Source organism: Micromys minutus (assembly GCF_963924665.1).
Source record: "Micromys minutus genome assembly, chromosome: 27".
Lineage (NCBI taxonomy): Eukaryota > Metazoa > Chordata > Mammalia > Rodentia > Muridae > Micromys > Micromys minutus.
The window spans coordinates 38,840,506-38,855,149 of record NC_137962.1 but is presented as its reverse complement, the minus strand read 5'-3'; the positions used below and the strand labels follow the sequence as shown (position 1 = coordinate 38,855,149).

Below are 14,644 nucleotides of genomic sequence, written 5' to 3'. Positions count from 1 at the left end.
TGTCACCATCCCTCCGAGTCAGTAAAAATATACACACAGGCTGTGGACCTGAGAGATACAATAGTTTAAACGGAGCAGCTTCTCAGTTCGGCTGCTGAAGCCAGAGACTCCCAACTCCTCTGCCTAACCTGAAGACCATCTGTTCCAATGTCCCCTTGCTGACCTCCTTTACAGAGTAGGGCAGAGGCAGGCTCTGGACAGTGGGCCACCACCTACCTCCTTGTCCTTAGGCCTTTCCTTACTTCCAGGTCTTGCTCTTGAGGCAAACTCTTACTACTCAAAACTCTTGACACTTTTCCTTAATTACAATCCTGCTTGCCAACTTCCTCAAACAAGATTTCCTACTCCATCCACTGGGTCTTATAGTGTTGTGACTAGTTCCTCCCTCCCCACTGGGCACCCGAAGAAATCTGTAGGCTTCATAGATTTTGTTTTCAGCCCCCAGGGCACCTGACACTCAGGCTGGTTTTCAATGCATACTCTTGGCGCCATAGCAGAAGGGAAGTTTCACAACCTTGGCTGCTTGATCCGAAAATGCCAGCAGCCCTGGACCTGCCAGCCATCGAACTTCTGGGACACCCGGGGCCCAGCCGCAGGAAGAGAAGGGCAGCTGGGAGCCCACGCTGGCTGGGCTGTTTGAGACCAGGTCACAGGGAACCCTTCGGTGGGTCTCAGGAGCTCCCAGAATAGACTCTTCTTGTCTTCGGGGTTCAGCTGGGGAGTCAACCCACACTACAGGGTACTCAACCCTGGGGTGAACTAGAAGGAAACACTATAGCTGATAAGAAAAAAGAAAAGAAAAGATTGTGTATGCGTGTATCTTCTTTCTATAACTGAGCAACCCTCACTCTCTCCCACGACTTGACCTTGAACATACAGGAACAAGCCTCATGTTTTTAAGCTGAGGGAAATCCCCCCCCCCCCCGCCGCCCTTGGCTTCACCTCAGCGAGCACAGTTTTGGATGTGTGGAAACCGAGGCGTGTGTGTGTGTGTGTGTGTGTGTGTGTGTGTGTGTGTGGTAGTCACTCCCATCTACCGCTGTCAGGGGCTGATGGGAAAGGATCGTTGGAGGCAGGGGATAGGCTGGATTTCTTCTTATTTACTTATCTATTTATGTATTCATTTATTATTGAGAAATCCTCCTGCCTCAGTCTCCTAAGTGCTGGAATTACTGGTAGAAACCAGCACATCTGCTTTTTCTGGTGCCTTGGAGATGCTCCACCTTGGAGATGGGATGGGTGTGAGGAGCTCATTGCCAAACAGAGTTGACAGTACCCAGGAGAAAGGATGCTGATGCAGGCAGGAAACAACTTGGGCCCTTTGTTTCTCCATCTGTAAAATGCAGACTTAGTATCCATTTCATAGGAGCCTCAGGGAGACCTGACACCAGAATCACTGAAAAGCATTCAACTGTTCTTTCTCCACTCCACCCCCCCCATTTAACAGACAGGTAAGTTGAGGCCCAGAGAAGGGAGATGCACAGCCTCACAGGCACAGTAGCAGACCCTGGATATGGTCCAGGCCTTGCAGCCTCCCAGCCTGTTCTTTCTTTCCCTTCTGCCCCAGAGATGGTCACTTTGCAGGTCTCTGGACCTTGGCCAGTCCCCCCTGCCAGTGTCTCTTGGAGTGGGAAGGTTCAGCCCTTTTCTTGCCTCAGGTCTCGCCAACAGCTGCGCTGCTTTCCAGAAGGACAGATGTGTCGCACATGCTTCTCTCTGGCTTGAGGAGGACGTGGGCACTGGAAGGAGATGCCAGCTGGTTGGGTAGCCTCACCTGAGGGATTTAAATAGCCACCGCCCTCAGGGGAGGCATCTAGGCAAGGAACTGAGGGCTGAGGGCCATTTATCTTCCCAGAGAGCTATGGTCCATGTACCTCAGCCGTCTGACCTTAGGCTCCATTGCCTGCCCCCTGGGCTCTAAGGCTGAACAGGGAGGAGCTGCCCAGCATGTCTGATGTGATACCTAGCACCCTGCGTGTATGCAGACCTCCCACAGATGTGCAAGCCCTTTGCCTCTCATCATGGGAAAGCTCCTTGTCAGGTGTAAATCTTTGCTGATACAGGGCCATCCACCTCTTGGGACTGGGAATTCCAACCCTATCATGGCTGTGGTCAGATTGAAGCTGGACCTTGGGCTCTAGGCTGAAATGGTGTCCTGTGTGATCATCAGAAATGATGACACCTCTCTGGGCCCTGGATTCTGTTTGTAGTGTGAGAATGGCGGTGTCCTCCCTACGTGGGCACATTGTTCGGACAGCGACCCTCAAACCTACGCTGTGCCCATGTCTCATCTTAGGGCCTCTTCTCAGCTATTCCTAGTAGCGTGTGTGTGTGTGTGTTCGCGCGTGTGTATGTGTGTGTGTGTGCATGTCTGTGTATGTCTGTGCGTGTATGTCTATATGTCTGTATATCCATGTGTCTGTGTATGTCTGTGAGAACATGCCTGCATGCATCTGTGTGTGTTTGATATAAACTTTCTCTGAGATGAAAACATTCCATCCTGCCAGGAAGAAGCTCCTTAAGCAGGGAGGTAAACAACAACAAAATAGCTTCAGGAACTCCCGGAAACTGACCAGATTCCCTAGGCTCCTCCCTTCCAGAGTAAGCAGAGAGAGACCAGCTGCAGAAAAAGACCCAGACAAGAAGAGCTGCCTGCAAGAGGCTTAGACCAACTGAGACGCCTGGAAAGAGAGAATATTCTCCAACCTGTTGAGCTGCCTGCAGGCAGTACAGTGGGCTCCAGGTTCCCAGCTTTGTCAGCTGTATGTCACCCATGCTAGGTGGGCTTCAGTGATGCAGCTGAGTCATTCCTGCTCCTGTAAGTAATCCCTCACCTATATTCCTGTAAGTAACTCCAACAAAACTCATTAATTCATGAAGTTGGACTTTGGTAGTATCTGGACTTTGGTCTGTCATAGGCTCCCTATCTGGGGGTGAGCAGACAAGTGTTTCATCTCCCCAGGAAAGGGGTGTGTGTGTATGTGTGTGTGTGTGTGTGTGTGTGTGTGTAGATTCACAGCAAGCCTGCCCAAGGTCCTCCATGATGCACTCCTCAGGCCGAGCCTGTGCTACTGGTCACATGCAAAGCCTCCCAGGAAGGCTCTGTGCAGAGACTAATGGAGGCCGTGGAAACAGTTGGTGAACTTGGTAGCAATAGGTCTTCATCCCGCCAAAGCCTCTCCTGCAAGCAGTGGAAGTGTGAAGAGGCCTTTTTTTTTTTTTTTTTTTTAGGAAGAAACCAGCTACAGTAGTGGAAGGGAGGCTGGACCAAGGAGGAGGCAGCAAGGTCCTTGGTTCATCGGTTCTATCGCTATAGATTAAGAGACATGTCCAGAGACACGTCTACGTAGCAATGGAGGTCTCCGGCCCACCAAAGATTCTTCCTACTCTATCCTGCCCACCTCTCTGACATTTTTGGGTTTTTCCTGGTCAGTGAAGTTCTTCCCAGTGTCTTCCCACACGAAGAAGAGGGAGACAGAAATAAAGGCATCTGGGGATCCCAGACACACTCAACTTCTTTGACATTGTTAGCATCTCCATTTTAAGGAGGTCAGTACTGAAGCCTAGAAAGGGGACTCAGGGTCAGCCTGTCTCCATCAAGGAAGTTATCTCAGAGATATCTCAGGTTATCTCAGAGTTGAGTAGGTGAGGGGGTCAGGGCTCCTTTCAGCCCCACTTCCCAGGAGTTTAAACCGGGGAGTTTGCCAGCGGCAGAGCCTGCTGTCACCTCCCAGGCCCCAAAAGAGCTATGAAAATCGTCAGGACTTTCAGTGCCAGGTCCTGTCTGTGGTTTCTGGGGAGGAGAGGAACCCTGGGTGCCAATACAGGACCAGAGAGGGAGGGGCTAGGGCCGACAGACAGCGGCTGTGCGAGCTGCCCCGCCCGTCGGCGTGGAGACGTGGGAAACGCTGCTTCCTGGCTCCTGTCCCGCTCCCGGCCGCCCCGCCACGTCACCGCGCGGCCAAGGGTGCGCGCAGCGGGAGCGCGCGAGCGAGGAGGCGCGGCACCGGCCTGGGGCACCGCGAGGCGCGGGGACGGGGACGTGGCAGCGCCCCTTGCACCAGAAAGTTCCCTAGAAAGTTCCGCGCGACGCGGGCGCGGGAGCGGCGTGGGGAGGGATCATGAACGTGTTCCGAATCCTCGGGGACCTGAGCCATCTCCTGGCCATGATCTTGCTCCTGGTGAAGATCTGGAGATCGAAGAGCTGCGCGGGTGAGCGGCGCCCGGGGCGGGGCGGGACGGGACCCGGGTGAGGACTCAGACTCAGAGGGAACCCCGGGTGCGCGCGCGCGCTTCCAAAAACTTCAGTGAAGTTTTTCCGACATCAGAGGATCCGGGAGATTATGTGGGAGCCTGACTTCTGTCTTCACGGAGAACCCTACCTCACCCTCCTCGCCCCATCTTTAACTGGGCATCTGTCAGTATCTTTGCTGCAGGGTGAGGAGTGGAGGGGGACCTTCCCTTGGGGGGACCCTTTTACTCCCCCAAGGAGAGCCTTTTCCTGCTTGCTCGTGACACCCAGCATGGCCCAGGGATGTGGAAGTGGCTCTGAGTGGGATGAATTGGAGGGACTCCCTGTTTGGCTAGAGGTCTAGCTGCCATTCTGGGTAACAAGTTTTGAGGCTGGGTTGATGATTGCAGTCCCCCGTGCAATGAAGCTGCCCACTGTCTTCCAACCATCTCTGTTCCTAGCGTTCCCTACCTGTTCTAGGCATGTCGACGGGTTGTGAGCTCAGACTCCACCAGAGCTGGGGAGGCAGAGAGCAGCTGAGGGCTAACGTGGAGGGAGAGGATGTGTGCTCAAGGAACAGGGTACAGTGTTGAGAGCATCGTGCAAATAACGCAGAAGCCACGGGGCACACGGGGCATGTCCTGGGAAGGACACAGGAGAAAGAGGAATCCAGAAGACAGGATGGACCAGTCGGTCATACTCGGGATCCAGGACGAGGAAAGTCATATAAGAAGTAGGAGCAGAGGCAGAAGCTCATCAGGTCTCTTGAGACTCTGGAAATGGAGGTTGAGAGCATTTGAGATGTCACCTGGGAGGCTAACCAGGAGAGGGACTTGGCTGAGTACGGATCAGGCACATTTTGGATCAGTGGCTCTGGACTGAACTAGAAGTTACCGGGGTTTGTAGTCATCTGAGAGCTGTAGACTTTTCTGGATTTGTATTTTAGAGGTTCAGGCTAGGATTGGGGTGTGCTGTTACCCCTCCCTCACTCTTGTGAGGGACACTGTGCCCTGACATCCCAATGCCCTGCCTCAGGGAGCTGACCTACAGAGAGACCCACTGAAAGGGACTGGAGGAAATCAGTATGTGTTGCTGTAGGTGAAAGAAAAATGGCTGCTGGTGCCAGCCCCAAATGCCAGAGCCACTGGCCACTGTCCCACTGTCCTGCTGAGTTATGTAGCCTGGGGCTTCTGTTTTTCTGTCAGTCGGAGGGACTCATGGTCTCTCCTCCTGGGTTCTAGGTGGGTACGGTGTTTGTGGAAATTGGTGTTCTTACAAACATGTATGGAGCCACTGGGAGTAGAACCCTGAACCCACAAGGTTAAGAGGGCCGGAGAATGAATGTGGTAGCCAGGTATCCCCCCATGGAGCTGCTGTCTAGACTGTCCTAACTGGGCAGGGGCCTCTTTGGAAAGACCTCCATGAGGGCTTGGTGAAGGGGTGGTACAGCCGGTCCTACCTGGAGCTGGCTCTGTCTAGGTTTCTTCCCCATCTGTGTCACCCCGTGCAGGAGTTCCTTCATGGCCATCCTCATCTCTTGCCAGACTCTACTTGGGTCCTGCGTCTTGGTCACATGGCTCCTATTACATATGTGGGGGTGGGACGATTGGTGAGGAATGTGAGGCCCAGGCTAGCCTGCAGCCAGTATGTGGGCCCAGTGTTCTTTCAGAATGGGAGAGACCTTAGGAATCTTCATCATTAAAAATGTCACCCTGGCCAGATAGTAGTAGCATGCTCCTTTAATCCCAACACTCAGGAGGCAGAGGGAGGTGGATCTCTGTGAGCTCAAGGCCAGCCTGGTCTACAGAGAGTTTGAGAACAGCCAGAGCTACACAGAGAAACCCTATCATAACAACAACAAACCCAAAACAAACAAAAGTCACCCTGCCCGAAGACTGTCCTGTCTGACCAGAAAAATGAGGCAGGGAGTGTGGGCACAGGGAGAGTCACTACGTGGATCACAGTGTGCAGACACTGTGCTCACTCGGAATATAATCTAGACGAATTGCTAGGCTGGAGGGGTGTGGCAAGAGCCAGGAGAGAGGATGGCCCAGGCAGCAGCTGGGATAAGGCTGTGGGTCTTTTAAGGACATTTGGAAGCCACACGAAAGCTTTAAGCAGAATTTTATTTGAAAATAGCCCTTGAGTGTCTGGATGGAGAATGGAAATGGGGGGCCGCTGGCCAGCAAGAAAAGATTGTGGGAGTCTGGGAGGCACCCAAGTTGGATAGTTGGGCCATCTGAGAGTAGCAGGCTAGAGGGGAGTGAGGCTAAGGGAGATACTGAAAGGACCTGGGGCCTGGTGACCTGGGGGGGGGGGGATGTGAGAGAGGGAGGGAGGCCCAAAGGTGGCCATGAGTTTACAGGGGGATGAAGGGCTGTTTACCAAGAAGGGGTGGAGGAGGCTATGGGGAGATAGGTTTGTCTTGGCTGACTTTTGGGGCCTTGTGGGATTGTCCTGAAAAGTGGAATAGACAGTGAACATACAGGCTAAAACTAAGAGGAGGCCTTAGATCTGGACCGTTCCTGGTGTGTGTGCATGTGTGCTTGTGCATGTTGTGTTAGAGGCTGTCAGCCACAGGGATGGCAGAGAAAGATACAGAACAGGCAACTGGATGGTTTGTTGACAAAGACAGGTAAAGCCATAGAGGGCGAGGCACAGCTGCATGGTGTCACAGAGTCAGCAGGGAGGTCAGTTGACTTCGGGCTTCAGAGACACAGGCACTGTAATTGGGAGCAGTTAGATGAGGTGGCAGAGGCTGGTGTGGGCATGGCAAGGAAGGGAAATAAAGGAAGTACCTGGCCCTTGGAGCCACCTCCATGACCTCATAGCTGAGCCAGAGGAGTGCAGGGGTTGACCTGTTTCAGGGCCCAGGCACGGTGTGTAGCAGGAGTTCTGAGGAGATGGGAGTCAGGTCAAGAGTACGGAGCCTTGCACATGCTAAGCAAGTGTCCTTGTCTGGGCCATGGCCCAGTCACACCCACCCCACCCCTTTTTTGAGACTGGGCTCCTTTGCCTAGGATGGTTTGCCTCTGCATCTCCAGTAACGGGATTATGCATTGCACCAATGCCCTGTCCTTGTCTTCTTGTGAGGACCTTTATCGCCACCAGGTATCAACCTCAGCAGAAGCTGGACAAGCCTACAAGGGAGCCCTCTGGACTCTGAAACTCTTTCACTAAAATAAATCCATGGTTGTGGTGGCACAAGCCTGTGATCCCAGCACACAGAAGGAGATGCTATAAAAATTAGGAATTTAAGGCCAGCTTTGTCTATACAGAGAGTTCGAGGCCAGCCTGGGGTATGTGAGATGCTGTCTCAGAATACTAAAGATTAGGCTGCTGAGGCGTCTCAGTGGTTAAGGTACTTGCTGTCAAGTTTGAGCGTCTGAATTTGGTGCACATGGTAAAGGAGAGAACCATCCCATGAGAGTTGTCCCCTGACCTTCATATGTGGTATGTGTCCACCTCCCCCCCAATACACCATAAACATGTACTAAGTAAGTAAATTAATTTTATAAACAATGCTTAAAAAACATTAAAAATAACAAGGCTCTAACTCAGATACGTGAGGAAATAAAGAGTAGGCCATGGCTGGAGAAATGGCTCAGAGGTTAAGAGCACTGGTTGATCATGCAGAGAACCTGGGTTTGATTCCCAGCACCCACATCATATCTAACAACTGTCTGTAGCTCCCACTCCAGATGTTTATATGAGTACTCATATGGGAACACGTGTTACATACATATTCATGCAGGCACTATACACACATATAACGTTTTTGTTTGTGTTTTGAGTTATGTTACTACTATGTAGTCATGGCTGATCTAGAACTCACCTAGAGACTGGGTGATGAGATTAAAGGTTTGCACCACCACACCTGCCTAAAATAAACAGTACTATATTATATTTATTTATACCTTTTATGTGTATGTGTTTGCACCTGAGTGGTCTGTGAACCACATGTGCGCATTGACAGTGGAGATCAGAAGCAGGCATCAGATACCCCAAAATTGGAGTTATAGGCAGTTGTGAGCCACTGTGTGGGTGCTGGGAGGGGAACCAAACCTTGGTCTTCTGCAAGAATAGTAAATGTTCTTAACTACTGAGCCATTTTTCCAGCTCAAAGTAAATAGATCCTTTGTAAAAAGACAGGCAGGCAGGCAGACAGACAGAGAGACAGACAGACAGACGTTGGAGCTGGGCATGGTGGTGGCACATACTTGTAATCTCAGCTCTGAGGAGGCAGAGGCAGGGAGGGTTGCTAAAAGCTTGAGGTCAGCCCCTTTACATTGATTAATTAATTTTGAGACATGGTTTCTCTGGGTAACCCTGGCTGGCCTTGAACTCCAAAGGCCTACCACTGCTTTCTGAGGTATGTGCCCCCATGCCCAGCCCAGAGTCAGCACTATTCTTCCTTTGTTTGTTTGTTTTTCAAGAGGGTTTCCCTGGGTAGCCTTGGCTGTCCTGGAACTCACTCTGTAGAGATCTGCCTGCCTCTGCTTCCTGAGCGCTGAATTAAAGCAGCGCACCACCACACCTAGAAAACCAGCTCTTTCTGTATAGCAAGTTCTAGGCCAGTCAGGACTTCAGCAAGACCCTGTCTCAAAAGAAAAGAAACAATCTGGAGACTAAGGCACAAGTCCAGACACCTGTGTCATGCACACACACTCCAGCACATACACAAGCTCTGGCCAGAGGTCTGTCTTCTTAGGCTTCTTTGTTTTTGCACGTACCATTTGGTGTTTATTACTTACTTATGGCAATGTTGGGACTGAACCCAGGGCCTGGCACATGCTTGGCAAGTGCTCTGTCACTGAGTTGCACCCTAATTTTTGTATTACGAGTAAAAATAGGCATAACCTTTATAAGTTGGGAAAGGGCTTTTAAAATGTGTGCATTTTGAAAACAGTGCTGCTGGCCGGTGCCTTCCTCTGCCTGCATGTCTCCCTGGTGAATCAGCAGCTGGAGTCAGTGCCTTGTTCTCCCAGAGTGGAGCTCTGGGGGTTGCCACTGGAGCTCTGGGGGTGGCACACAGAACAGTCTCAACACCCACTCCCAGGCGACTCACACTACCTCCGCATCCTCCATAGAGATGCACCAAGGTGGCACACACAGGGTGGCAGGGAACGTAGTGTTCGAATCTTTATGTGGGGACAGATCATAGCTCCACAAGAGGCATAGGGACTCCTTTGATTTGGAGTGGGGCAGGGTTAGCTGCTTCTGGCTGGCCACCCTCAGGATTATATTCTCATGGTTTCTTGTTCACCCTGCACAGGCATCTCTGGGAAGAGCCAGATTCTTTTTGCTTTGGTCTTCACCACCAGGTACCTGGACCTCTTCTCTAACTTCATCTCCATCTACAACACAGTGATGAAGGTAAACACATGGGAACTCCTGGCGCGCTGACAAATTCAGGCCAGGGCTAGATCTGGCTCATCTGCCTTGCTGTCCAAGGCCTTTCAGGCATGGGCCTCTGCACTTTTTCTTCAGGGCCACCATGGTCCTTGTACTTCATGCAGAGAGGTGGCTGTCAGATTCATCGAGGTCACAAGCTTAAGTATGGGGCAGGTAGCACGATACACTCATGTCATCTCAGCCCTGAAGAAGCAGAGAGGCAGGAGGATGGCTCCAAGTTCAAGACCAACCTAGTTTAGTTCCAGGGCAGCACAGTGAGACAGTATCTCAAAAGACTCCTACTAAGAACATGCATGCACACACAGAGACATAAGCACTGGCACCCTACCATGGACTGAATATTCCCTAGTAACTAGCCATCACATAGAACGGTTAAACAATAAACAAGTGTTTCCTGAACCCTGGGCCTTTAGACTGGCCACCTGTGCAATGTGTCCTGCCTCTGCTGTGTTGGGCACTTGGAGACATTCAAGACTCATGGATCCTATATCCTCAAGGCAGAATGTCATAAGCAAATGAGAATATTAGTTATGGAATGGCTAAGGCAAAGTATTAAAATCTTACTTTTAATCCCAGCACTAGGAGTCAGAGGCAGGTGGATCTCTGAGTTTAAGGCTAACCTGGTCCACACGTTGTGTTCTAGGACAGCCAAGGCTACAGTGAGAAACTCGTTCTCAAACAACCTCCTATCACGCCCCTCCCCCTAAAAAATATTTCAAGAGATGATGCGGCACTCCAAAAGTCTCAGAGACATCCTTTGGGATCCCAGGTAGCTCATTAGTGGGAGAGGCCGGAGGATGTTGTCACCTGTGAAGCAGTTGAACTCGGTGTGAATCTGAGGTTGGGGGGAGCATCTTAAAATCACCATTAGAATTACAGGAGGCTGGCCGCCTACCTGCTTAGTTTATTTCTCTGCAGGCCCAGCCTTGCTGCGGCAGGATAAGGTATCATCTATAACGGAACAGGAACTCGGCCATCACTACTTGCTTTCTCTCGTCACTAACCTGTGCTGGGTAAAGATTCAGAGTAGGGTCCTGCCCATGAATCCTCTTGTAACGGAGACAGACTGACATGCCTTCACAGGGCACGTGACACCATGCTACAGGGTGTGGTGATATTCATCTCTCATCCTAGTGAAGTGTGAGTGAGCTCTCTATGCCAGTGTTAGTCTAGTGTCACCAGTGTTAGTCTAGTGCCACCCAGAAGTATTAGCACAGCTGGGGAAATTGTTAGAAAAGCAAATTCCAGGGCTGCCCAGACTTACCACGCCCCCCCCCCCCAAAAAAGACCCTTGGGATGGTATCAGAGAGGCTACTCATGACTCTAATGAAACCTCTAACTCTTGACTCTAGGGGCCCCAGAAATGTCATGTACACACATGCACACATACACAGAGGCAGGGCAGCCCGTTGGAACAATAGCATGTTAGCCCTCAGGATTATAGATGTGGCTTAGCATGAGTGTTAAATATCATAGACATCCATGTCTCTGTAGGTGGTTTTCCTCCTGTGTGCCTATGTCACAGTGTACATGATCTATTGGAAGTTCCGGAAAACGTTTGACATTGAAAATGACACATTCCGGCTGGAGTTTCTCTTGGTCCCAGTGACTGGCCTTTCCTTTCTGGTGAACTACAGTTATGCACCGATGGAGGTGAGTCTAATCCCAAGGCAGGGATGTCTCCCAGCATCCTCTTCAGGTGCACACCCGCTATAAGCCCTTTGCCCACCATTCACAGCATTCACTCCCACCCCACCATAAGGGGTACATCTATGCAGTCCTGAGGTTCCAAGTTAAACAGGTGGTAACCCTCCTTCAGTTGACACCTTGTGTCTCCAAGAGCACTCCAAGCTAACTCAGTGGGCCTGAACTTTGAAAGACAATCATCTCTGGAGGTTCTATGCTGGTATTTTTTTTAAAAGAAAATTTATCTATTTATTTATTATATATAAGTACACTGTGGCTGTCTTCAGACACACCAGAAGAGGGCATCGGGCCCCATTACAGATGGTTGTGAGCCACCATGTGGTTGCTGGGACTTGAACTCAGGACCTCTGGAAGAGCAGTCAGTGCTCTAACCACTGAGCCATCTCTCCAGCCCCTATGCTGGTATTTATGGGCTGTTCCTTGACACCTTGTCTAAAATGTCATTTCTAAACTATGCTTCATGGACATATTTGTACTGTTGTAAAACAAGAAGGCATTACATGTCTGTATTTCCTTAAGAGATGGAAAGGTTTAACTACTGAAGTTTAGGGCTGGGGACACTATGGGTAGAGTGCCAGCTGGCCTTGCAATAGCAAAAAGCCATTAATACAAGTTCTTAAACCTATTGTGAAACAATCTGCTGCCCCATTCCTTCCCTGGGAGGTAAGGTAAGTTTGCTCAAAGCCTCCTTTGGTTACATTGGTACCCTGTAAATGATTGTGTCAAACTGTTCTCTTCAGCATTCACTACACAAGGGTTCTCTAAAGCAATGGACCCTTCCAGCCTATTGTTTTTCTGACAGATCCTCTGGACCTTCTCCATCTATCTGGAGTCAGTGGCCATCCTGCCACAGCTCTTCATGATCAGCAAGACCGGAGAGGCTGAGACCATCACTACTCACTACCTGTTCTTTCTGGGGCTCTATCGGCTACTCTATCTGGCCAACTGGATCAGGCGGTACCAGACAGAGAACTTCTATGACCAGATCTCAGTGGTGTCTGGAGTTGTACAAACCATTTTTTACTGTGACTTCTTCTACTTGTATGTGACCAAAGGTAGACACTGATTCTATGTCACCATGCACACTTAATGTATGGAACTTGCAGAAGTTTGAATAGGTCTGACCCTCATAGACTCACGTATTTGAATGCGTGGCCCACAGGGAGTGACAATTAGGAGTTATGTCCTTTTTTGAATAGGTATGCCCTTGTTGGAGGAAATGTGGTACTGTGTAGCCAGGCTTTGAAGGCTGGGGCAGGGTTCTTATGAAGGCAATCTATGCTTTGAATCAGCATTTGCTATATGGTAGTTTCTCCTAAGTAGGGCCCATGGGTCAAGGAATCAAGGGGTGGAAAGGAGATAGTTCCACTTATCACCCACTAGGAAATTTTTTGCTTTCTGTTCCCTGTTGGCCTAGAGGGCAGATTGCTATCAGGTGTGGTGGGAGTTTTGAGAACTAGGAGCCCTTAAAGCCCACCTACACAGAACAGATTTCCTCCAAGGACACACCTCCAATTGGTTTTAGGCAGAGCCAGGGTTATCCCTTCTGGAGCTTATGTGGATATGGGGAGGCCCAGACCAACAGCAATCACAAATGTGCAGACTTTGGACATACTTGGCGAGGGAAACTTCACTCCTCAAAACAAGCTCCAAAGCAGCCATTAGCAGTCATAATCCTTGAGTCTCAAGAAAGCTAAGTTCACACAGGACCTCGGGGGATTAGCCTAAGGGGCTTGTTACTGCGTCACCAAGGCACATTTATTTCAACGAGCCCAGTGGCCACACTAAGCAGGGTAGCATAAAAACAGGGCTGGGATGAATAGACACAGGGCTATGGAGATGGAGCCAACTTGCTGGTCTAAAATTATGTAAGAGCATTAGTAACCAAGGTGGGGAAAATAGGGAACAGAGCCTACAGGTAACCTGAAACAGAATTTGTGATAAACTCCTCTAGGAAGCTGACATTTTGGAAGGGACAGCAGGGCGTAGACTGCCAGAGAACAAGGGAGGCAAAGGCAGGTAGATATTTAAAGGTGTGTATGTGTGATAAGAACTAAAGTCTCTTAAGTACAGCACATTCTAAAATTTTACTTTTTTTCTAGTCCTTAAAGGAAAGAAATTAAGCCTCCCAATGCCGGTTTGAGATGGGACATCCCTAAGGCAGCCAGAGCAAACCATCTGGATCACTCCTTGATGACCTTGAGCCAAGACTTGGGACTTAATGTTAAAACGACTGGTGTGAATCTGAGCAAAGCACTATCTCAACACCAATGGTGGCACTTCCCTTTTATATCATCATGGATATAAAGGAATACCTGGCCCATCTGCCCAAGCATGGTGCCCTACAAGATACCTCCTCCATAATGACTCCTGCCCAATGGGAAGATCCATTCAAACCGCCCCCTCCCCAGTTCAGAGTGTTGAACTGAAGAGCAGTGTATCCACCTGCCATTTAAGCTGTAAACAATGGAAATAACCAGCTCTGCCAGTGTTTAGGACTTCTAATAGCACTTGCCAGCTGAGGTGGACACCATGGCCACTGTGCAACTAGATTCTGTGCCAAGAGCACCTCCCATCAATTTCACCCTCTTCCTCCCTGTCTGAGGTGCTCAATAGGATGACTAATACACTCAGCTTCCAAACATTGGCTGCTTGGAGGAAAACATTAGGACTACACTTAAACTGTTAAGTTTTAATGTAATAAAAAGTTCACACCTTTATTGTCAAGTGTTTATTTATACCTACAAAAGAAAACAAGATGGTATCAAAAGGACAATTTACAAACTAAGAATAGTAGTAACATAGCTCTGAGCATCCTGTGCCTTAACATCACACCTACAATTCAAGTCTCAATGACAGGAATGTGTTGAGAGACCAGCAAGGGTATTAGCAGAGCACTGATCCCAAGCAAAAGCCACCAACCTTTTTAGATGAGAAGTCTGCACAATGGATTGTTAGGGAGCAGCAGTCCACAGCCTAATGCCTAAGCCCTTTCCCTAAGGGAGTAAACCACGAGGCAATTAACCTGCACCTGTGCTGATAAAGGACAGACACAGGAGGCAGAAGTCATTTGCACTAAGTAGGAAAACTGCTAGTTTTCTGTTGTACCCGGGCCAAAAGAGCTTATGAGATATGAAATCTGCTACTTATCTGGATTATGTCTCTGCTGGAGAGGGGAGGTAAGCAACCTAGCTACTGCTTCATCCCCAGAGGCAATAATAGAAGGGGTATTTTGAAGAGCTACAGTAGCACAGGACAGCCCATGATATAATGCTTAATAAAAAATAAATC

General features: G+C 49.8%; 1 protein-coding gene across 1 annotated transcript; it reads left to right on the top strand.

The window, feature by feature from the left end:
* Positions 1-4,025: 4,025 nt before the first annotated feature.
* Positions 4,026-14,073, top strand: KDELR3 (KDEL endoplasmic reticulum protein retention receptor 3). Its single transcript, XM_080939358.1, has 5 exons — positions 4,026-4,212; positions 9,507-9,607; positions 11,141-11,299; positions 12,156-12,408; positions 13,456-14,073. The coding sequence occupies exons 1-5, from the start codon at positions 4,122-4,124 to the stop codon at positions 13,494-13,496; spliced, it is 645 nt and encodes a 214-aa protein (XP_080795484.1). The 5' UTR covers positions 4,026-4,121; the 3' UTR covers positions 13,497-14,073.
* Positions 14,074-14,644: the final 571 nt, after the last annotated feature.